A 19,445-nucleotide genomic window follows, 5' to 3' on the forward strand; every position below is an offset into this window, starting at 1 on the left:
CCAGATATTCGATAAAACCTCAGCCAGTTGAATGCACGTTTAATGGCCGTAACTTCCGCTTGAAGAGCCGTACAGAAGTTAGGTAGCCTGAAGTAGGATTTAATCCCATAGTTATCAATGAAGAAACCACCACCGACCCTGCTACCCCTTTTTGAGCCATCAGTGTATATCCTTATGACATCGTCAGGGAGAAGAGTCCGCGCTGGCATGAATCCCTATTCGGAATCAAAATATGGAACTGCCTATCGAAAAAAGGATTTGCGATGCAGTAATCGACATTACTATGTAAGATATGTACTACAGTATCTTAGAGTGCCCATAGTCTTTTCCAGACCACGAACATCCAGCATTCAGTCTCACAGCAGAGTTGAGAGCCATTTGTATCACCATCAAATCAACTGGTAACCAGTTTAGGATAGTAAAAAGTGCCTTAGAGGGGGTAGTCCTTATAGCGCCTTTAATCAGTATCGCGATAGTCCTAAGAACTCGTTCCACAGCCTTCCGGTGAGTAGCATTATCCAATGCATGCACCACACCACCACTCCATAGAACAAGATGAGTTTAACAACTGCTTTGAAGATCCAATTGATACCCTCCGGCATAATACCCCAGTTTGTACCAATTGCCCTTTTACAGGAATAGATGGCCACATATGCCTTGTTAATCCTGTTTTGAATATTCAAATTCCAGGATAACCTTTTATCTAGAATAATGCCAAGGTACTTTGCATTATCTCTGATCTCGAGACTGATTCCATTCAGTCTAGGTGGTCTGAAGTCATCGATCTTATACCTCCTAGTGAAGACAACCAATTCCGTTTTTTGTGGGTTCACACTAAGTCCACTCAAAATACTCCACTCACTCAGTGTACTTAATGCTGATTCCATACAACTAGATATTGTATCCAGAAATTTACCAGATATAAAAACTGCAACATCGTCAGCATATGCGACTGTCTTGATCCTTCTGCTGTCCATCCTGACCAATTTATAGCCAGGTTCCTCAGAAGTGGAGATAATACACCACCCTGTGGGGTTCCACGATTGGCCACTTTTGAAGCACTTGTACCACCTAGGGTAGCACATATGACTCTATAACCGAGTATCGTTCCGACTAACCGGCGTACACAAATATCAATCCCCAGTTCTTCCATCGCAGATAGGATGGCGTCTGGCCGGACATTGTTAAAAGCTCCTTCAATATCAAGGAAGGCAACAAGTGAATAGTCCTTATGTGATAGCGACTCTTCAATGGATCCAACTAACGAGTGTAGAGCTGTTTCCACAGATCTGCCCTTAGTGTAGGCATGTTGGGATTTAGAGATGAGTTCAGTCGGAATGGTCATTCTCAGGTATACATCAATCACCCTTTCTAGGGGTTTCAGCAAAAAGGATGCGAGACTAATTGGTCTGTAGTCCTTTGGTTTAGTATGAGTCGCCTTACCTCCTTTAGGAATGAAGACTACTCTACACCTCGTCCACCATGTAGGGATATAGGTCCATCTAATACACGCTGTTTATATGCTAATGAGCCATGGTACAACTATTTCTTCGTTCTTCTGAAGATCTGCAGGAATAATGCCATCCGGCCCAGGAGATTTAAACGGATCGAAGCTTTTGATTGCCCACTGGATTCTTTCCCTGTTCATCGGAACAGAGTTATCACACGGAGCAACAGAATCGGTAGCCCTAGTCACAGTCGCATCATCGACTGGGAGGCAGCCTGGAAAATGAGTGTCCAGAAGGACCTCAAGTGTTTCCTTACTATTCAGAGTCCATCTACCACAGGGTTTCTGGATATAGCTTGGTACAACCGGTGAGGTTGATAAAATTTTACATAATCGGTTAGTCTCAGAGGATCCTTCCACGCAGCTACAGAAGTCCCTCCAGGCTTTCCTTTTCGCGATCCTCGTAAGGTTCTTAAAGTGATTCACAGAGGACTTATATGCCGGCCAGTTACCCAGCCTCTTTGCCTCGTTGAACAGTTTACGACATGTCCTTCTGGCTTGTGCAATCTCAGGATTCCACCAGGGAGGTTTATTCCTACCCCTGCGGATGTTCGGCTTGCAGGCCAAATTAGTAGCTGATTGGAACGCTTCAGTAAGTGTCTCAACTGCTACCTCAATATCTTCCCTACTTTCAGAGAGAGTATATTTCACTGCATCTCCCAATTGGGCTTTCTCCTATTTAGAATGATGTTATCACTCCTATACGTTACACTAATATTGAAATCAATATATTGGTGATCAGAAAAAGAGCAGTCTTCAGAGACAATCCAATTATTAATCATGCTGTGGTGCTCAGCACTCACAAGTGTTAAGTCAAGAACCTTCCTTCTGTTCGAAACAATAAAGGTAGGTTCTGACCCTCTATTTACTACTTCCAAACTACTTTAAGTATGAAACTGAAAAGACTATCTTGTGTTGGTGTCGCTGCTACCCCATATAATGTGGTGCGAGTTAGCGTCAGCACAGATGACCAAAGGTATCCTGGACTCATTCGCCTTTTTGCTTTCCGTGATCATGCGCCATATAGCTGGATGTCAACCATAACAAACAGCCTTCATTAGTTTCCCATGAGACTGCTACTGTATTTTCATTGCTGTAATCAGACAGAATGAAGATATTCAAAGAGCTTTTAGCCAGTATACAGGATCTAATTTTACCTGCGCCTTTAGCGTAGTAGAGCTTATAGCCCTTCAAACATAGTCCATAGATACGATCCTGATGGATCCAAGGTTCCTGGACCATGACTAGCTCCTCCCCGTTCTTAGCAATTCGGAGGAGCAGTGCAGCGGATGCTGCTTTGGAGTGGTGAAGGTTTATCTGTGTCACCCTCACCATGCTCCATTTTTACAACAGTGACGTCGGCGTCCTCCTGGTCAGAGTTCAGGAGGGCGTCTTCGTCCACCACCTAGTCCATCCGTTCAAAGAAGGTACCAACTAGTTCGGAAACTGAGTTGGTATCTTCAATGTCGGTTGGATCGACGGCAATCCATGCCCTCTTCCGAGAGCATGGGCTTAACATCACCTGAGGAGGTATCGCTTTTGTTGTCGCTACGGTAGACACGCAGGACGATCGTACCAAATCCATAGTAGACCTTCCCTTGTGCCTTCCTTAGCGGCCCCAAAGAGTCCTTATTCAGAACAACGTTCGCCTTCCTTCAAGACCCCTCAGCGTCCGTAACCTTAACAACTTTTCAATCTTGAGTTGGAAGCTGTGGGTTACAGCACTGAAGGATCTCCAAGATGTCCTCCGGGCTAAATGGCTCAGCTGGTATTTTAGCTAGGGATCTAGGCGTTCGGGGTATCTCACTCACAGATACCACCTCAAGCCTAGACCCCGGCCATACCTCACCCAGTGATGCGACGGCAGTCTTTAGTAACAACGCTGAGCGTTCATCTACGCAAGACATAAGTTTTACGTGACCATGGTACCAACCAGCATCATCGCATTGTGGAGGAGTGCCTGGGTTCTCTTTGAGAACTTTCCAAAACACCCCTACCAGTTTTTGCTTCACCATATCCCAATTCAATTGAGATATGGATCCGTCATTGGCACTCCGGTCGATAACCGCCCTGACAAGATTGTCTTTGACAATCTCACTAAAGGACTTGGCTAACGACCTTTGTGTCGCTTTGGGCCTTTTAGGTCCCGGTTGCTGGCTCTTGGCCGCTGTATCCTCCTCTGAACGTTGCCGTTTAGGCCCCGCTGGTAATTCAGCAGAAGGAGGAGCGGTCTTGAGTCCAGCAATATGGGCTTTCGCCCAGAAGAACGAAGCTTGTTGTTCCTTAGTGAGTTCCCCAGCTTTTTTTTAGAGCCGAGTGCCTCAATAAAACGATAAGCGGAACGCCTAGTGGTAGCAAGGTTTTTATGCCTGGGATTCGATTCGGAGCCGGAGTTGGCCAGGGGTGATGCGTCTTCAGGACAGGAGGATTCCTTCACTAGACCTGATCGCACAATTGGCATGTGGGAGGCATCTGCAAGGGGCGACTTAGTTGCTTCCCCCTTAGAGGCACCCGAGACAGGGGGTTTAGCCGCCTTGGCGACTTGGGCTTTAGCGGCTTTGGAGGTACTAGGAGAGAAATCCAAAGGTACCTCGCCACTTAGGTCACTACCACCTATTGCATCAAATTTTTTACATTCAGCCAACCTGGGTGTACCAGACCGACCTCCTGCGACACCAGTAGCATGCAGACTAGTCTGGCCCGGTGTGATCACCTGACTAGCCTGGGTTGCAATAGCATTCGACTCACCACAGCCCGAAACCTTCGTCTGAGAACAGACGCTATCAGACAGGGAAGGGTAGTTCTTAGTATCATGCTTAACGCGTGCCCTTCTGGAATGGGAGACCCCACAAGAGACAGCCAACTCAAGTTAAACTGTCCCCTCCAGCATGGCCAACACGAATCATCGCATTTAAGCCTCTACATCGCGTCAAGATGACTACCCATCGTAGAGGACCCCCCTCAAAATTTTGTCTGATTACTATCCAATAGGTCTAAACTTGGTGTAAATTTCATTCCGATCGGAAGACATCGATTTTAAAAGTTGGTTGGTTCACTTGACATGAAATGCAGCATATACATATATAAATTTGAGCACCTTTATTTGTATGAAGCCAACAAATGTTGTTTAGAATGTTGTCAAATGATTTTACCTTTTTGGTGAGCTGTACCATTTATAAAACGCGTTAAAGTTATGCATTTTGGGCGTACTCGATATTTTTGACTTATGACAAAGTAGTCAGCTAAATGATATAGAAACTTGGTACACCAATGACATTTTAAACTCAATTTAAAATGACTGTTGCACGGTATTATACGCAGCATTCATTTACTGTTCTTCTACAAATTGATTTTTGAACTATGAACTAAAATGATCATTAAATTGGTCATTAAATTGGAATATTAGACACAAATCTGTATATCGTCACCTAAAATGCAAAACAACATATCATCAAAAAATTCGAAATTGATTTTATTATTGATTACGATTCACTACATCATATTACATATGTGTACAAAATTTTAAACTTTTACTATCAAAAATAACCATGTTATAACCAAAATTCAAACTAAAGTATCGTCAAGTATATGATTTTCTTAAACAAAATAACGTACACTACACGCTTTGAGTAATTAATAAATCGTTTTTACCTTATTTTAGGTAGTATCCTAATCTTTTTTAATAAATTTGTTGCAATTGAATATTTTTTGCAGTCTTAATGAAAATTTAATCAAGAACCTTTTTTAGTTTAAAAAAGTAATTGTTAGTAATTGAAATAAAAAAAACATAAACAATTTAAAAATGTATATTAGAGTGACAGCCGATTTTTTTTTTTAGATTTCAAAGAGTGCCGGGTGGAATATTGTGACACTAGGCCTATATGTTAAGTGCTGATTTCTGAACGCGCATCGAGGTCAAAGTTCAGATATATGCAAAATTATACTATTTATATGGAATAAATAGGTGAAACTCCTTAACTTCCTGCATTGTTTTCTATAAATATGTAGATTTATTTATATTAATGAATATTACATTAAAAATTTTTTTGGGAAATTAACCCTGTATCTCCTTTGGGTCAAAATGACCCAAAAACTGTATTATCGCCAAAATTAAAGAAAAATGCAAATTTTTCAGTTTTTGAAAAAATTTTGCTACTAAATAAATACTTTTGCAATTGAATGCAAAAGAATCGAAATATGTACGTAATTATCGTTGTAATGAGATATAAATGACAAAAATTGGTAAAACAAGTAAGAGTGCTATATTCGGCTATGCCGAATCTTATATACCCTTCACCTTTGTTGTGGATGCATTATTATTTTTTATAATTAGTATATATGTATGTACATTGCCCACTTTCAGCGTACAGCATCCTAAATTTATCAAGAACATAAAAAACACAACGCCAAACGAAACAAAACACCAAAAGAAAAAACAAAAACAAAATACGCAAGCCAATGAAACCAACACACATCCAAACATACGTTTAATTGTATAAAAAACAACAACAACGCCAAAAGAAACAAAACACAAAAGAAAAACAAAATACGCAAAGCATGCACATCCAAACATACGATTTGTTGCTGTTTTGTCAAAAAAACCAACACACAACCAAACAAACGTTTAGTTGTAATAAAAACAACAACAACGCCAAAAGAAACAAAAGAAATTTCAGAATTTTTTCATCATCACATTGGGGTTTATTGAGATCAAAATAGGGAATAAAAATATGAAAAATTTATGTCAATACCTCTTACAGTTTTTCCGTACCTGCGATTTAAATTTTGCGATTTTCAAGAAAAACTAATTTTTTGTCCATATTTAGGCGAATGAGCCCAATTTCCTTAATGTTATAAATTTTAAGTAAAACCTATTCATAATATTATAGTCCTTGTAATTTTAAATATGGTCTGAAAGTTTTACTAAAATCGGAAAACGATAACCTTAAATCGTGAAGGTCAAAGGTCAAATTTTTCAATATTTGGAATTTCTAAAGAAAAGATAGCGAAATGTTATATATTTTTGGGCCGATTTTAATGAAACTTGAGCAAAATATACATTGGGGTCTAACATTTACTACAACAGTGCAAAAATGGATTTAATCCTTTAAGAGCACTTGGGGTCAAAATGGCTGTGTTTTTCGTGATTTTTAAAGTTGAGGGTAATTTGGACCCCAAGTGCTGCTAGGGGTTAATTTACATTTTTGTGCTGTTATTTTAAATTCTGGACTTTATGCTATACTTTCCTCAAGTTTCATTAAAATCGGCCCAAAAGTATATAACATTTCGCTGTCTTTTCATTAGAAATTCCTCATATTGAAAAATTTGACCTTTGACCTTCACGATTTTAAGGTTATCGTTTTCATATTTTTATTCCCTATTTTGATCTCAATAAATCCCAATGTTTTGATCAAAAAATTCTGAAATTTGTTTAAGAAAATTTTTAAAAGTTTGAAAATGGAGATTTGAAACAGCCGTTAAAAAAATATTTTTTTTTGGCTATACCTGCGAATAGGTTAACGGTATCCTACGAAGACAAAAACTCATACACAAGTAAATATGGGTATATTTTAAATAAAAATTAGATTTTATTTTAATTTTTCTCGAAATATGTTAATTTTTTTTAATAAATTTTTTGTTCAAGTGGCCTGAAACACGTTAATGGTCTGGCGAATTTGTAATAACTTTAACATTTTTTAACCAATTCTTGTCATTTATATCTCATTACAACGATAATTACGTACAAATTTCGATTCTTTTGCATTCAATTGCAAAAGTATTTATTTAGTAGCAAAATTTTTAAAATATCTGAAAAATTTGCATTTTTTTCGAATTTTGGCGATAATACAGTTTTTGGGTCATTTTGACCCAAAGGAGATGCAGGGTTAACTTCGAAAAAAAAATTTTAATGTAATATTCATTAATATAAATAAATCTATACATTTCTAGAAAACAATGCAGAAATTTAACGAGTTTCACCTATTTATTCCATATAAATAGTAAAATTTTGCATATATCTGAACTTTGACCTCGATGCGCGTCCAGAAATCGTTGCCCGATTTGGCTCAAATTTTCAGCACTTAACTTTTAGGCCTAGTGTCACAATATTCCACCCGGCACTGTTCAAAATTTGAACAAAAAATTTTTTTCATACAATGTCACTCTAATGTATATACAAACTGCTTTTATTTAAAATAAAAAAATATTTTTGTTTAAGTTTTTATTTTTTCATAAAAATTTATATTGATGATACGTTTTTTTGTTTCAGAAAATAAAAATTCAAAAAAACGTAAGCCACATATCTTAAAGTGTGCTTTGAAAAAAAAATTTTTTTTCATAAAATAATTTTCAATCATAATTCAGATTTGAAAATTTTGTGTCAATATCTCAAGTAGTTTTCATTTTATATCGTTTTTTGCTCCTTCTATAAACTTATGAAAAGTGATATTACATTATTTTGCAGTTTAGGTGACGATATATACAATTTTTACTTTATTTTCTAAAATATGTTTTGTATTTTAAGTTAATTAAAGTCATTTGTAAAACATTGAATTGAAATGAAAAAAATAGTCGCTGGACTTCAGCATCTGATGGGAATTCCACTTTAATTTCACTTATATGAATACTATGCGTTAGCCATATAGTCCAATAGACCTTTCAGTATATGTTCGTCCAGAAATCCATGTATTATCAACATTTTAAGTCATTCATTCTGTACTTTTCATTTAACTTTTAAAAATTATTTCATATACATTTTAATCACGACTACATTGCAAATGATCCAAAAATAGGATAGCATTCAATGGATTCTAGTTACTAAAATATAATGGTATGAAAGGATTAGGAAATTTAAATCCAATATTTATAAATGGTGCTTTAACAAATTAAATTTTAATATTAAAAGTTGCGTTGAATATCTTCAGAATTTATTTTATTTGAAAAGGGCCTGCTAAAGCGAAATAGCGGGTTTTTTATTTATACAAAATATGTAATTAAAAGTATTTATTTTTGCAGAGAACTGGAGCAACTACAGAATGAAAAAAGGAAAGCTTTGGTAGAACACGAACATGCTAAATTAACCCAAATAGATGACCGCTTGAAAACAGAACTTCGAGAGTGGAAAGACCAATTAGTACCACGTAAACAGGTAAAAAAAACATTAGATATAAATATAGTAAATAATTTTATTTATTTTCTGTATTGAACAACGTTATTAAAAGAAATTGTACTAAAATCTATTCTTATGTACCTACTATATATGCTTAAATATTATACTATACTATATATAGAAACATACATATGTATATTGCAATGTTCGAAAGCACATTATGATGGATTCAAGCTTAAATTTTGTTTACTTTTTTTCTTCTACAACTTTCCCAATGCTGCCATATGGCTGTTAATAAAATAAAATTGGATAACATGATTCTTCTATACCATCTAAAACAAACGTAACATTGCAAACTATTTACTACTACTACTGCTACTAACAATAAAAAAAATGTCGACATTATTGCATGTTTCCTGTCGTCGTTCTTCTGTATGCTTGCTTATAATCCTGATTAAATAACATTTATTAATACTAACGTCTAAAAAGAATTTCATAAAAATGGTTAATGTCATGTATGATAAGTTTGAAAAACGATACAGCATTGCGACAGATCGAAAGATATTAGAGGATGATTTAGAAACGTTAATGAAATTACCACCACACTTGGTTGGTATTTTTAATGAGACGCCTCGTTTAGTACCCAGGGGTATTTTCTTGGGCAATTTAAATCAAATGGCTCGATCGAGAACTCTATCAATGTTTTCTTCTAATATAAGTTCTAATTTCCGTGGTTCTGTACCGGATTTAAGCCGAAGTGTACCGACAACTCCAATGTTTATGTTTAAACATGACCGAGTAAAGTTGGTTGACACTTTAAAGAACAGTTCTTCATCAATGTATCGACACCCCAACAGCAGTAATAAATGCATATTAGAAACAACTTCCACTGTAATGACTAAGCCGTTGGATCTGGACCAAAGGTCGTTCATGGGAGAGGAGAATGATAAAATAGTTGAAATAAAAACTTCGTCATCTCTCTCTGCTGATAAGAACATTAACAAGGAAAATCCACCAATATTAACAACATTTAGATCCTCAAGTTCTCCGACTTCCACCATGATTTGCGAAAGTCGTGATGACATTGTATTTGACAGATTTTCAAAAACAAATGAAGAATTAGTACAATTACGAAATCAGCCCAATTCCCTATTGCACTCCTCATCGTCGTTTATCATTAAGCGACCATCCTATCTACCAGAACGAAATACAACAATGGTTAATTCACATTCGATCCATAACCTTCGAAAAATGTCTTTAGAAAATTGTGTACAACCGCTGGATTCAATAAGTTGTTCTGATATAAAATACCCAAATATAGCTGGACAAAAGGCTGCAGCCCTTCTTGCTGAGGTACAACCATCACTTCGAGCATCAACAAAATGCGATAGTACTTCCATTGATACCGAAGAATCATATGATGGATTAATGTTGCAAAAGGCTCCGAAATATGCAATACCAAGAGTAATTACCAATGCAAGTGAAAAACGGGACCCAATTAATATGGACTCATCCGCTGCGTAGTCAACAAAATATATAATCTTATTCATGTAATAACAATTCAGTTAAGGTTAAAATACTGCTTATATGTTTTTGTTTTTTGTTGTCTTTCATTTACTCCCTGTCTATACCTGATACATTTTTATTCTGATAAACGTCAAAATGGTTGTCAAGATAAAACATTATCAGCTATAGTCCCCATTTATTAGTATTATCGCTTCTATATGACAAAATTGTTAGTGCTTTTGCTTAGACAACTTTGTCTTGACAACAAACGTCATTAATTGTTATGATAAATATTTGTCAAGTATAGACAGGGGGTTATACATATCTACATATTTTTTATGTTTCGCTTTCATTTTAAAAAGCTTGTTTACATATCAATAATAAAGTGCTCATTATTATCGTACTACTACCCAACAAACCAAAACTATTTAGAAATAACTTGTAACAAGCTTACCAACATAAGCCTTAAGCTTAAAACACTTCACTCTTTGAACAAAACATGACAAATATTTGACGAAAAAGACGTAACCACTAAATAAAATACATTTGAATTCTTTTATTTATTTCAAAAACTTATTTTACTTAGGATGAAATGAGTTTTATTTTATTTCATGCTGTTTGATCTTACAATACACTTGTAAGAGTGGACACGTCAAACAAATTTGTGCTAAAAATAAATGGTTACGCTTTGTTGAGCAAATATTTGCCGTGTGTGACCCTACCTTAAGACTAAACACTTCAACAAATATACTAAATGCACGCACGCGTCATATAACGGGACATCATTCTCAACTACACTTACAAAACTATTGCGTGCATAAGACATTTGCAATCATATTTGTTAAATTGTTAACTTTTTCTGTTATGATAAGCTTATTCTACAATTTAGTTACATTTTGCTTATGAAATGGTCTATTGGGTAGTATATTATTAGAATATATGTATGTATATATTCATATACATGAAGCATGGACGCGAATAAATGCTATTAATTCATTACACATTTTTATAAATGTCAGAAAACATGTACACTAAATATATTCTTTTATATTCTTTCGAACACACTTTAACAAACTTAACAAATAATGCAAAAACTAATGCATACATTTAGTGTTCCCATTAGGGTTTGGGGTAAAATTATTGTGGGAATTCCCGCGAAATTTAAAATTTTTTCCCGGGAAAAACGGGAAATTTAAAATTAACGTAGTTTTAAATTTGTTCTCAAAAAGTTATTTTACCTATGATTCAAAACAAATATTTTAGTTTTATTTTATTTGATACTGGTTGATCTTACACACACTTGTAAGAATAAATGATGATGTTTACGAAATACAAATGGAGCAAAATTTTAAAAACAAATTAGAATATGCAATCAATATTGCAAAACAAAACCCTAAACATTTACAATCAAATGCTGAAAGTGTTTTTAAACGGGAATTAGCTTTATTTGAAGCAAATAGCAATCGGACAAAAAATTTAGATTGTCTTTATAATGCTTTATTGACGATAAAACCAACATCTGTGGAAAGCGAAAGAGTTTCCTCAGTGGCTGGAAACTTTGCCACTAAAATAAGAAATCGGATGTCAGATGACTTATTGAATGACGCAGTTATTTTGAAAACTCATATTTTAAAAAAATAGTTATATGACGAACATATATGTACATAACATTATTTCCCAATGAACCAAACGATATTAAAACGATATCTGCAAAAATAACGGACTTCCTGAATGAAATGTCTGTGTTCAAATATTGTCGACAAAACTCGATTCTTCGACTTCCATTAACAGCATTTATAAACAGCTTATTTTGGGCACTCCATCCATCAAAATTGCCTCGCGCAGAACCCGTCAAACCTAAATAGTTTTCAACCTCATTCTTCAACTTTGGAGCACTTAAATTGGGTTTTTCTTTAACTTTACGGACAATCCATCTCTTATCTGCATTATTAAATATTTTATTTGGCGCAGATCTACCCTTATCGTCTATTCTATTTTCGTGGCGAAACCTTTCTATAATGTGCTGGACAGTTGAGGAACTAATTGAAACAATTTCAAAAGTTAATCGTTGGATTTGCACTGTTTCAAATGACAAATAGCGTCTTTTCTCAAGTGAAGTTTGTTTTCCCATTTTAAAATTTAAAATCTTTTCAACTTATTTTTATAAAAATTCTTTAAAAATGACCTTAGCTTAGCGCCCAAACAGAAAAAAAATGCATTGCAACGGTATTTCATTATCAGAGAAAGTATCAAATACACTGCATCATTTAAGCTGTGAGCATATTTTAAGGAGAAAATTCTTTTTTTCATTAATATTTCTTCAATTAGATTGGTTTTTGTTATTTTTTCTTCCTCAGCATTATAACAGGACATATATCATTACATTTTATATAAAATTTGTTTGATGAATTGAATGAACATTCGACTAATTTTCGATTTTCTAAAATAATTTTACCTGCTCAAATAAGCTGTGAGTCACTGTAAATATTTTAATCACATTCATATCACAAAATTTGAATGTTTTAAATATTGCATACATTTCAAATCACAACCAAATTTAAGAAAATGTTCGCGTGCTTATTACCTACCACAGTTTCAATCAAATAATAACGTTTTAAATGATTTAATATTTATTTTATTTCATGTATTGTTTGAAAAATTTAAATTTAAATTATTTTTCAGTTTGAAATTTTTTTTTATAATGATATCATAATCGCCCCCATAAGGTAATATCGGTTTTGCTATCATATCGTTTTCTGGTTTATTGGGTTGTATGAAATAATATTTAATAAAATGATCTCCAAATTCTAACCAATTTTTTTTGTTTTATGTTAATACAATTGAAGTATTGTTTTTCTTTTTGTTTTTAATAAAATGACACAATTTTATAAAATAATTTTCTTTTTTACTTATTTTACTAGAAGTAAAAAAATCCCGGGATTCCCGTGAAATGAAATTTTTCATTTCCGTTTCCCGGGAAATAAAATTATCCGAGAAACCCCAAGCCCTAGTTCCCATACAAAACAATTTATGTGCTGTTTTTCTATAGCGAACGAGTACTTTGAGTGGAAATTTAACATGTGTTTTGTTATTGTAACAAAAACAAAATACATGTAAAACGTCCACTCAAAACGTCTACTCGGTATAGAAAAACAGCACATTAGTCTATCACTCTATAGGATATTTCTGACACAACCCTTTTGTGTAAACTACGTTGCTGTCATAACATACCTACATACACAATTTCAAGACATACAAATTTTCAAAAGTTCAAATTTGGGAAAAATGTGTGTATGGGAAAATTCGAAAATCGGCTTTACGAATGGACCGAATGTAATATTGTAGGTGTCTAAAACCATCAGAATCAGAAAATTCCCTTTCCAATAAAACCGGTTTGGAGCTAATTGGTTGGGTGGTTTCAGAGTCTATAACGGACATAGGTAGAAACATTTTTTGTGTTTTATATACAGTGACCGACAAAAGTCTACGTACGACCATTATTTTCGTAACTCGCGGACTTCTAAGCCATAATAAGTAAAAGTAATGATGCAGTTTTATTTCAAATGCATTTTTAGTAATATAACAAACAAATATCGCTAAATTTTTAATTAATTTAATCTATTATTCACACAAAATTTAAAAAAATATGTTGACAAAAGTATACATACGATCTGTACACTAAATAAACATTTTTCAGCGAATACAAATTTTCATTAAATTCAATATTTCGTTGAGCCACCACGGGCATCTGCAAGCGTCTGGGCATCGAAGTAACTAAATTTTCCAGTTCTGCGGACTTTATATTTTGACATTCTTCTGGAAGCTTCTCCTTTAACATTGGTTCACAAGTAATAAGATGTTTTCGGATCTTCCGTTGTAGAATTTCCCACACGTACTCAATAACATTTAAGTCCGGGCTTTGAGGTGGTATGTACAATTGTCGTGGGCATGGTAGAGTAGCCAATCTTTGACAATTTGAGACGTATGTTTCGGATCGTTATCTTGCTGAGTCTTAACCAAGAGCTAAAATATCAACCGGTGCTCTCAAATTTTGTTCCAAAATGGATTTGTACTGATAACGATCCATATTACCCTCAATAATCACAAACTTCCCACCACAGAAGCAGCGACAGTAGCCCAAACCATCTCACTGCCACCACCATGCTTAACTGTATCGTGTAAGTTTTTCGAATCCATTGCTGTATTTGTTTTGCGCCATACTTTATCTCTCACATCACTTCAACTTATCAGTGAACAAAACTCGCTTCCAGAATTCCATGTCCTTTTCAAAGTGCTTTTGGGCGAACTCCAAACGAAGTTTACGATCCCTTCGCTAATTTACGAGGATTTCTGCTTTAATCACCATTATTATTTAAAGTTCTTTGAATTGTTCGTGGATAAACAATAACTTCTGATCTTGTTGCGAGTTCTTAGGCCAATTTTGTGGTATTTACTTTTGGGTTTTTGTTGACTTCTTTTAAAATGAAGATTACATCTCTACGATGTAGTTTCTTTGGGCGACCACTTCGCAGCTTGTTTTTAACTGTACCAGTGTTTTCAAAGTAAATGAATATTTTTTGAACCGTAGACTTAATAAATTGCATTGCTTATCTGTTAGTATTCAAAAAAATCAGGACATGCTGTGGTAGTATGTAGACTTTTGTCAATGTGTTTTTATTGTTTTTTATGAATAATTTTGCAAGTTTACATTGCAACATTTTTTGGTGCATATCAATAAAAATAGATTTCAAACAAAACTGCATTATTTTTTTTATTTACCGGGTTTTCTCTCATAAAGTGGCAAGTCGACTTTTATCGACCACTGTATATATACATAGATGTTTTAAATTGGTGTTAAATTGCTTAGAAAGAGTGGAAATTAAACCCGAAGTTGAGACCTATCTGGAGCAGTGGAGATCTAGTTAACCCCAGGACTTTACCTGTCTGGATCATTGGTGAGGTCGCTTCGGGTAAAACGTGGCTGTAGTGGCTGTAGTTTAAAACCCAAAGCGGGTTAAATGGCTAATCGATATAAAATAGTCTCAGTTCTTAGGAAATGTATTGGAGAGAAGGTGTTCGTGACATGATGGCTGTCGGGCTTGGCTCTTAGTCGATAGCAGTTGTGTGTGAAAATGTTGAAAATGGTAAGAATCAGTATATGATTTCTCTCACCCCCCATACAAATTTATTTTCGGAATATGGCTCTATGGTACATAAATGCACGGTGCCTCAGAACTTAATTTCTTCGGCCAAGAGTCTATTTTTTTTGTTAACTACGATATCCATTCAATAGTAAACATTGAAACTAAGGTAGCCAAAAAAGTAGATAAAAATATTGGCAATTGTGGGCGTGAAATGCTGTTAAAGTCAAATATTTTATGTTATTTTATAAATAAAAATGATTTTTGTAAATTTGGTCAGAATTAAATTATCATTACTTACAAACTATTATCGATAATTGGATGACTTTTTTGTTATTTTGGTAGGATAATAGTCTTTAAGAACTAGTATGATGTGTCACTGTACCGTTTATAGTTGCTGTTATTCAATTTTTTTCTCAGGTATTGTATTTTAGTCAAATTTGTATTTGTATACAAATTGAACTACCTGGACAAAGAGTCCTCTTTAAATACTTGTTGACCTATTTGTTGAACACATTTTTCATTTGAATGAAATTACTCCCAAATTTTTTTCTATTTTAATTTTACATGGCGCAAAGTACAAGTCGCAGTTTTAAAGATATTGCGATAAAAGTTGGTACATACACACATTTTTATCGGCCTGAGGACGAAACCTATTGAAACTGACTGAAATCGGTCCATTATTTCACCTGGGGGTCGATTCTGGTTCTGTGAAACGGTGAAATGAAACAATTGCATTTTCGTTTTCATAAGAACTTTTCATATTATTTTTTTTTTATTTCTTTATTCATTATTTAACCGAGCACTAATGGGCCATATATGGTTAAAAGATAATACAATGTGTAAAAATATGAAATTCATTGCAAAAATTTAATTACTTATAAGTAAATATATTTATGAGTATATACATTTTTGTTTTATAATATAATTTTTTTTTTTTTACATATATGTACATATTTTAGTAACTCTATTTAATAAGGAACAATATTAAAGTTGCTGTGTAGTAAAGTGACCAACAAATATATTTTTTGCTTTATTTAAAGTAAAAGAGAATGGCCCATAATCATAGTCAGAAATAAAGAATACTTTAAGAGAATTAAACTCGACTTTACTTAAGAGTTGACTTTAGGTCTATCATAGACAAGTTAAAGTATACTTCTGACGTTGAAGTCGACTTTAAATATAAAACTAGCTGAAGCTGTTATTAACTCGTTTAACAACAGCATAAGCTGTTCTTCACCAAGTAAAAAAGTTCGGCAGAAAGTAAAAAAATGTTTAAGTTACAAGATATTGGTAGAGATATTGCAATTATTGAACAGTTATCAATAAAATTAGTACCAAAATATTCTAATTATGATATTATCTTATATATTTTATTTTTACACAACATACAACTTTTTTTTTTTAAATTTTGTATATCAGCTGTTCAGCGTTGCCACTTGTGTGTATTTTGTTGTATATTGTATGAAAACATTTTCTACATTTGCGGTGGCACCCAGTTAAAGTCGGTTCAATTTAAAACATACTTTAATTTTGACTATAGTTGCAAAATAATTAAAAGCAGGTTTTTATTTTAAAGTTGTTTCTAAAAAGAACCGACTTTAGTGTTTGACTATGATTATGGGCCAATGTTTTTAAATGGGCAGGAAGAGCATTCCAAGTTCTAGAAATACGGATTAGGAAGGAATAGGAATACCGACAGACAAATCCTGGGTATAATGATTGTGGGAGAGCGGGTAGATCTTGAAAAAATAAACATATCATATAAATTAGGTGGTGTTTTAGTTGACATTATTTTATAAAATAAATAAAGTAATCTAAAACGAACATACATAGAAAATGAAAATCCAAAAAACAATTTAACATGTGAGGAAATGTGATCATGTACTCTCAAGCCATATATGTATCTAATTATCCTATTCACAATTCTGCGTACATTCCCAAAGTTAGTTCTATTAGCAGCAGAATAAATCTCAATACCATAATTCAATAGTGACAAAAGAAATGCATTAGCGATAATAATCTTTACTCTTATGGGAAAATTGTATTTTAAACTGTATAATTTCCTTAATACGAAATTTACTATAGAATTAAATAAATTTATATGTTTGTTGAAGGAAAATTTATTATCCAAAATAAGACCTAAGCAACGCATATTTTCTACAATCTCAATTTGAATATTGTCTCAATTTGAATAATGTTCAAACGTGTTGTCTCCTTAATACCAAAGCACATTAACTTAGTTTTATCTGTATTAATCCGCAAGAAATTATTTCTCATCCATGACACAATACATTGCATTTTAGAATTTATACGTGCATTTAAAGTATAAATAGATTGACTATCAGCAAAAAACACCATATGAATATCATCAGCATATAAATATATATCTGAAACAGGCAAATTTATAGTACGAATTAAATCATCCATATAGATCATAAATAACAATGGACCCAAAATTTATACTTGTGGGACCCCAATTTTGCAAGGCAAAATCATAGAATTCTTGTTACCACAAGAAACATATTGACTTCGATCACAGAGATAAGATTGTATTAAATTGCATGTCTACTTTCTAAAATAAAAATTTGTGTATAATTTATTAATTAAATTATTATGATTAATAGTATCAAATGCCTTGGATAGATCCAAGCCAATAATAACGCCAACTGCATGATTATTGAGATTACACCTTATTCTGTCCGTTAGAGAAAGTAGAAGAGTCGTGGTGCTGAAACCTTTACGATAGCCTGAATGACAAACACTAAGTAATTTATTTACATTTATGTACTCATTTATCTGTTTAGCAATAAGTTGTTCAAATACTTTAGAAAGGCAGGAAAGTATGCTAATAGGCCGAAAAGCATCATTTCCCACTGATTTTCTAACCGGCACAACCCTAGCAGTTTTCCATAATGTAGGAAATTTTGCTGTCATTACGATGGTATTGAAAATATGTAAAATATGCTTCTCAATGGATGGGTACAATATTTTTAAAAATCGTATAGGTAATTCATCAACTCCTAAAGAATTTGACTTAATATTGAAAAACGCTTCCTGTAGATCAGTCTCATTAAATCGACATAAGGAAAAAACACCTGTATCATTCATAGGAACTAATGAACATAAATCATTAGATTGATTAGATATAAATGAGCTATTTAAAGTATCAGGATTCTCACAAATAGGGATTTCATTGTTCATACTACATCCAATATCCTTAAGTAGCCTCCAAGTTGTGTCAGCACTACCTCTAACAAATTTGTCTCTACATTCTTTTGATTTCAACTTCCTCAGAACCTTTTTAACGCGGTTTCTAAGTTTGCAATATCTAATCTAATTCGATTCAGTCTTGTTCTCACAGTAAGCAATATCACGTAAATAACGGGCGCTTCTAACCTGTTCATTATTTGAAAAATTATTAGCTCTACTATTTCTTTTGGTTCTTACAGGGACGCACGTAAAGAGGTGGAGTAAAATGGAATTCAGATGATAAATTTGAAGATTGACATCAGTAGTTGTATATATAGCACTAAAATCTGTGTGAAGAACCATATGTTCAAGCAAGTTATAATCTATACCATTATAGTCTCTATGTTCCCTAAAATTGTCACTATTGTTCTTAGGAAATTCCAAACTCATACAGATAAAGGCATGTGCAGATAAACATGGTGATTGAAATTGGCCCGAGAAATTTAGTGATAATTTATTACTTAGAATAAAGTAATCAATAAGTGATACAGTGTTATCTCGCAAATTGAAATGTGTAGGCATAATATTATGAAAATATTTTAAATTATTTCGGTTGCACAGATCTCTCATTGTCATCGACTTCCCGGGATCAAATAAATTGTAATTAAAGCCTCCCATCACTGCAACATGTTCATATTGACAAGTGATATCACCCAAAATATTATCAAGTTGCCTGATACCAGCCATATTACCTTTAGGTAAATAGACAATTCCCAATATAATGCTTACACTTTCTCCCATTACTTCTAAAAATAAACATTCAACACAGTCTGGATTAGAAAATTCAAGCACTACTTTAGTCTTGAGTTTTTTACACACATAAATTGCCACTCCTCCAGCCCTAATATCATCACTTCTATCAACCCTAAATAACTTGTAACCTGGTATATGAATTGCTCTGCTGTCAACCCACGACTTAAGCCACGTCTCA

The 19,445-nt window shown here is 33.8% G+C and overlaps 1 protein-coding gene across 3 annotated transcripts in view; it reads left to right on the forward strand.

Moving 5' to 3' along the window:
* Positions 1-19,445, forward strand: part of Slik (Sterile20-like kinase) — a 181,917-nt gene that overhangs the window by 147,981 nt on the left and 14,491 nt on the right. Inside the window, exons 10-11 of one of the 3 annotated variants that reach the window (XM_065512570.1) lie at positions 8,522-8,654; positions 9,105-10,165. In XM_065512570.1, the coding sequence (XP_065368642.1) occupies positions 8,522-8,654; positions 9,105-10,139 (1,168 nt within the window). In that variant the 3' untranslated portion in view covers positions 10,140-10,165. Of the gene's footprint in view, positions 1-8,521; positions 8,655-9,104; positions 10,186-19,445 lie in introns of all 3 variants that reach the window. The other 2 variants (XM_065512569.1, XM_065512571.1) reach the window with 2 other exon arrangements.

Source organism: Calliphora vicina, chromosome 5, assembly GCF_958450345.1.
Source record: "Calliphora vicina chromosome 5, idCalVici1.1, whole genome shotgun sequence".
Classification (NCBI taxonomy): Eukaryota; Metazoa; Arthropoda; class Insecta; order Diptera; family Calliphoridae; genus Calliphora; species Calliphora vicina.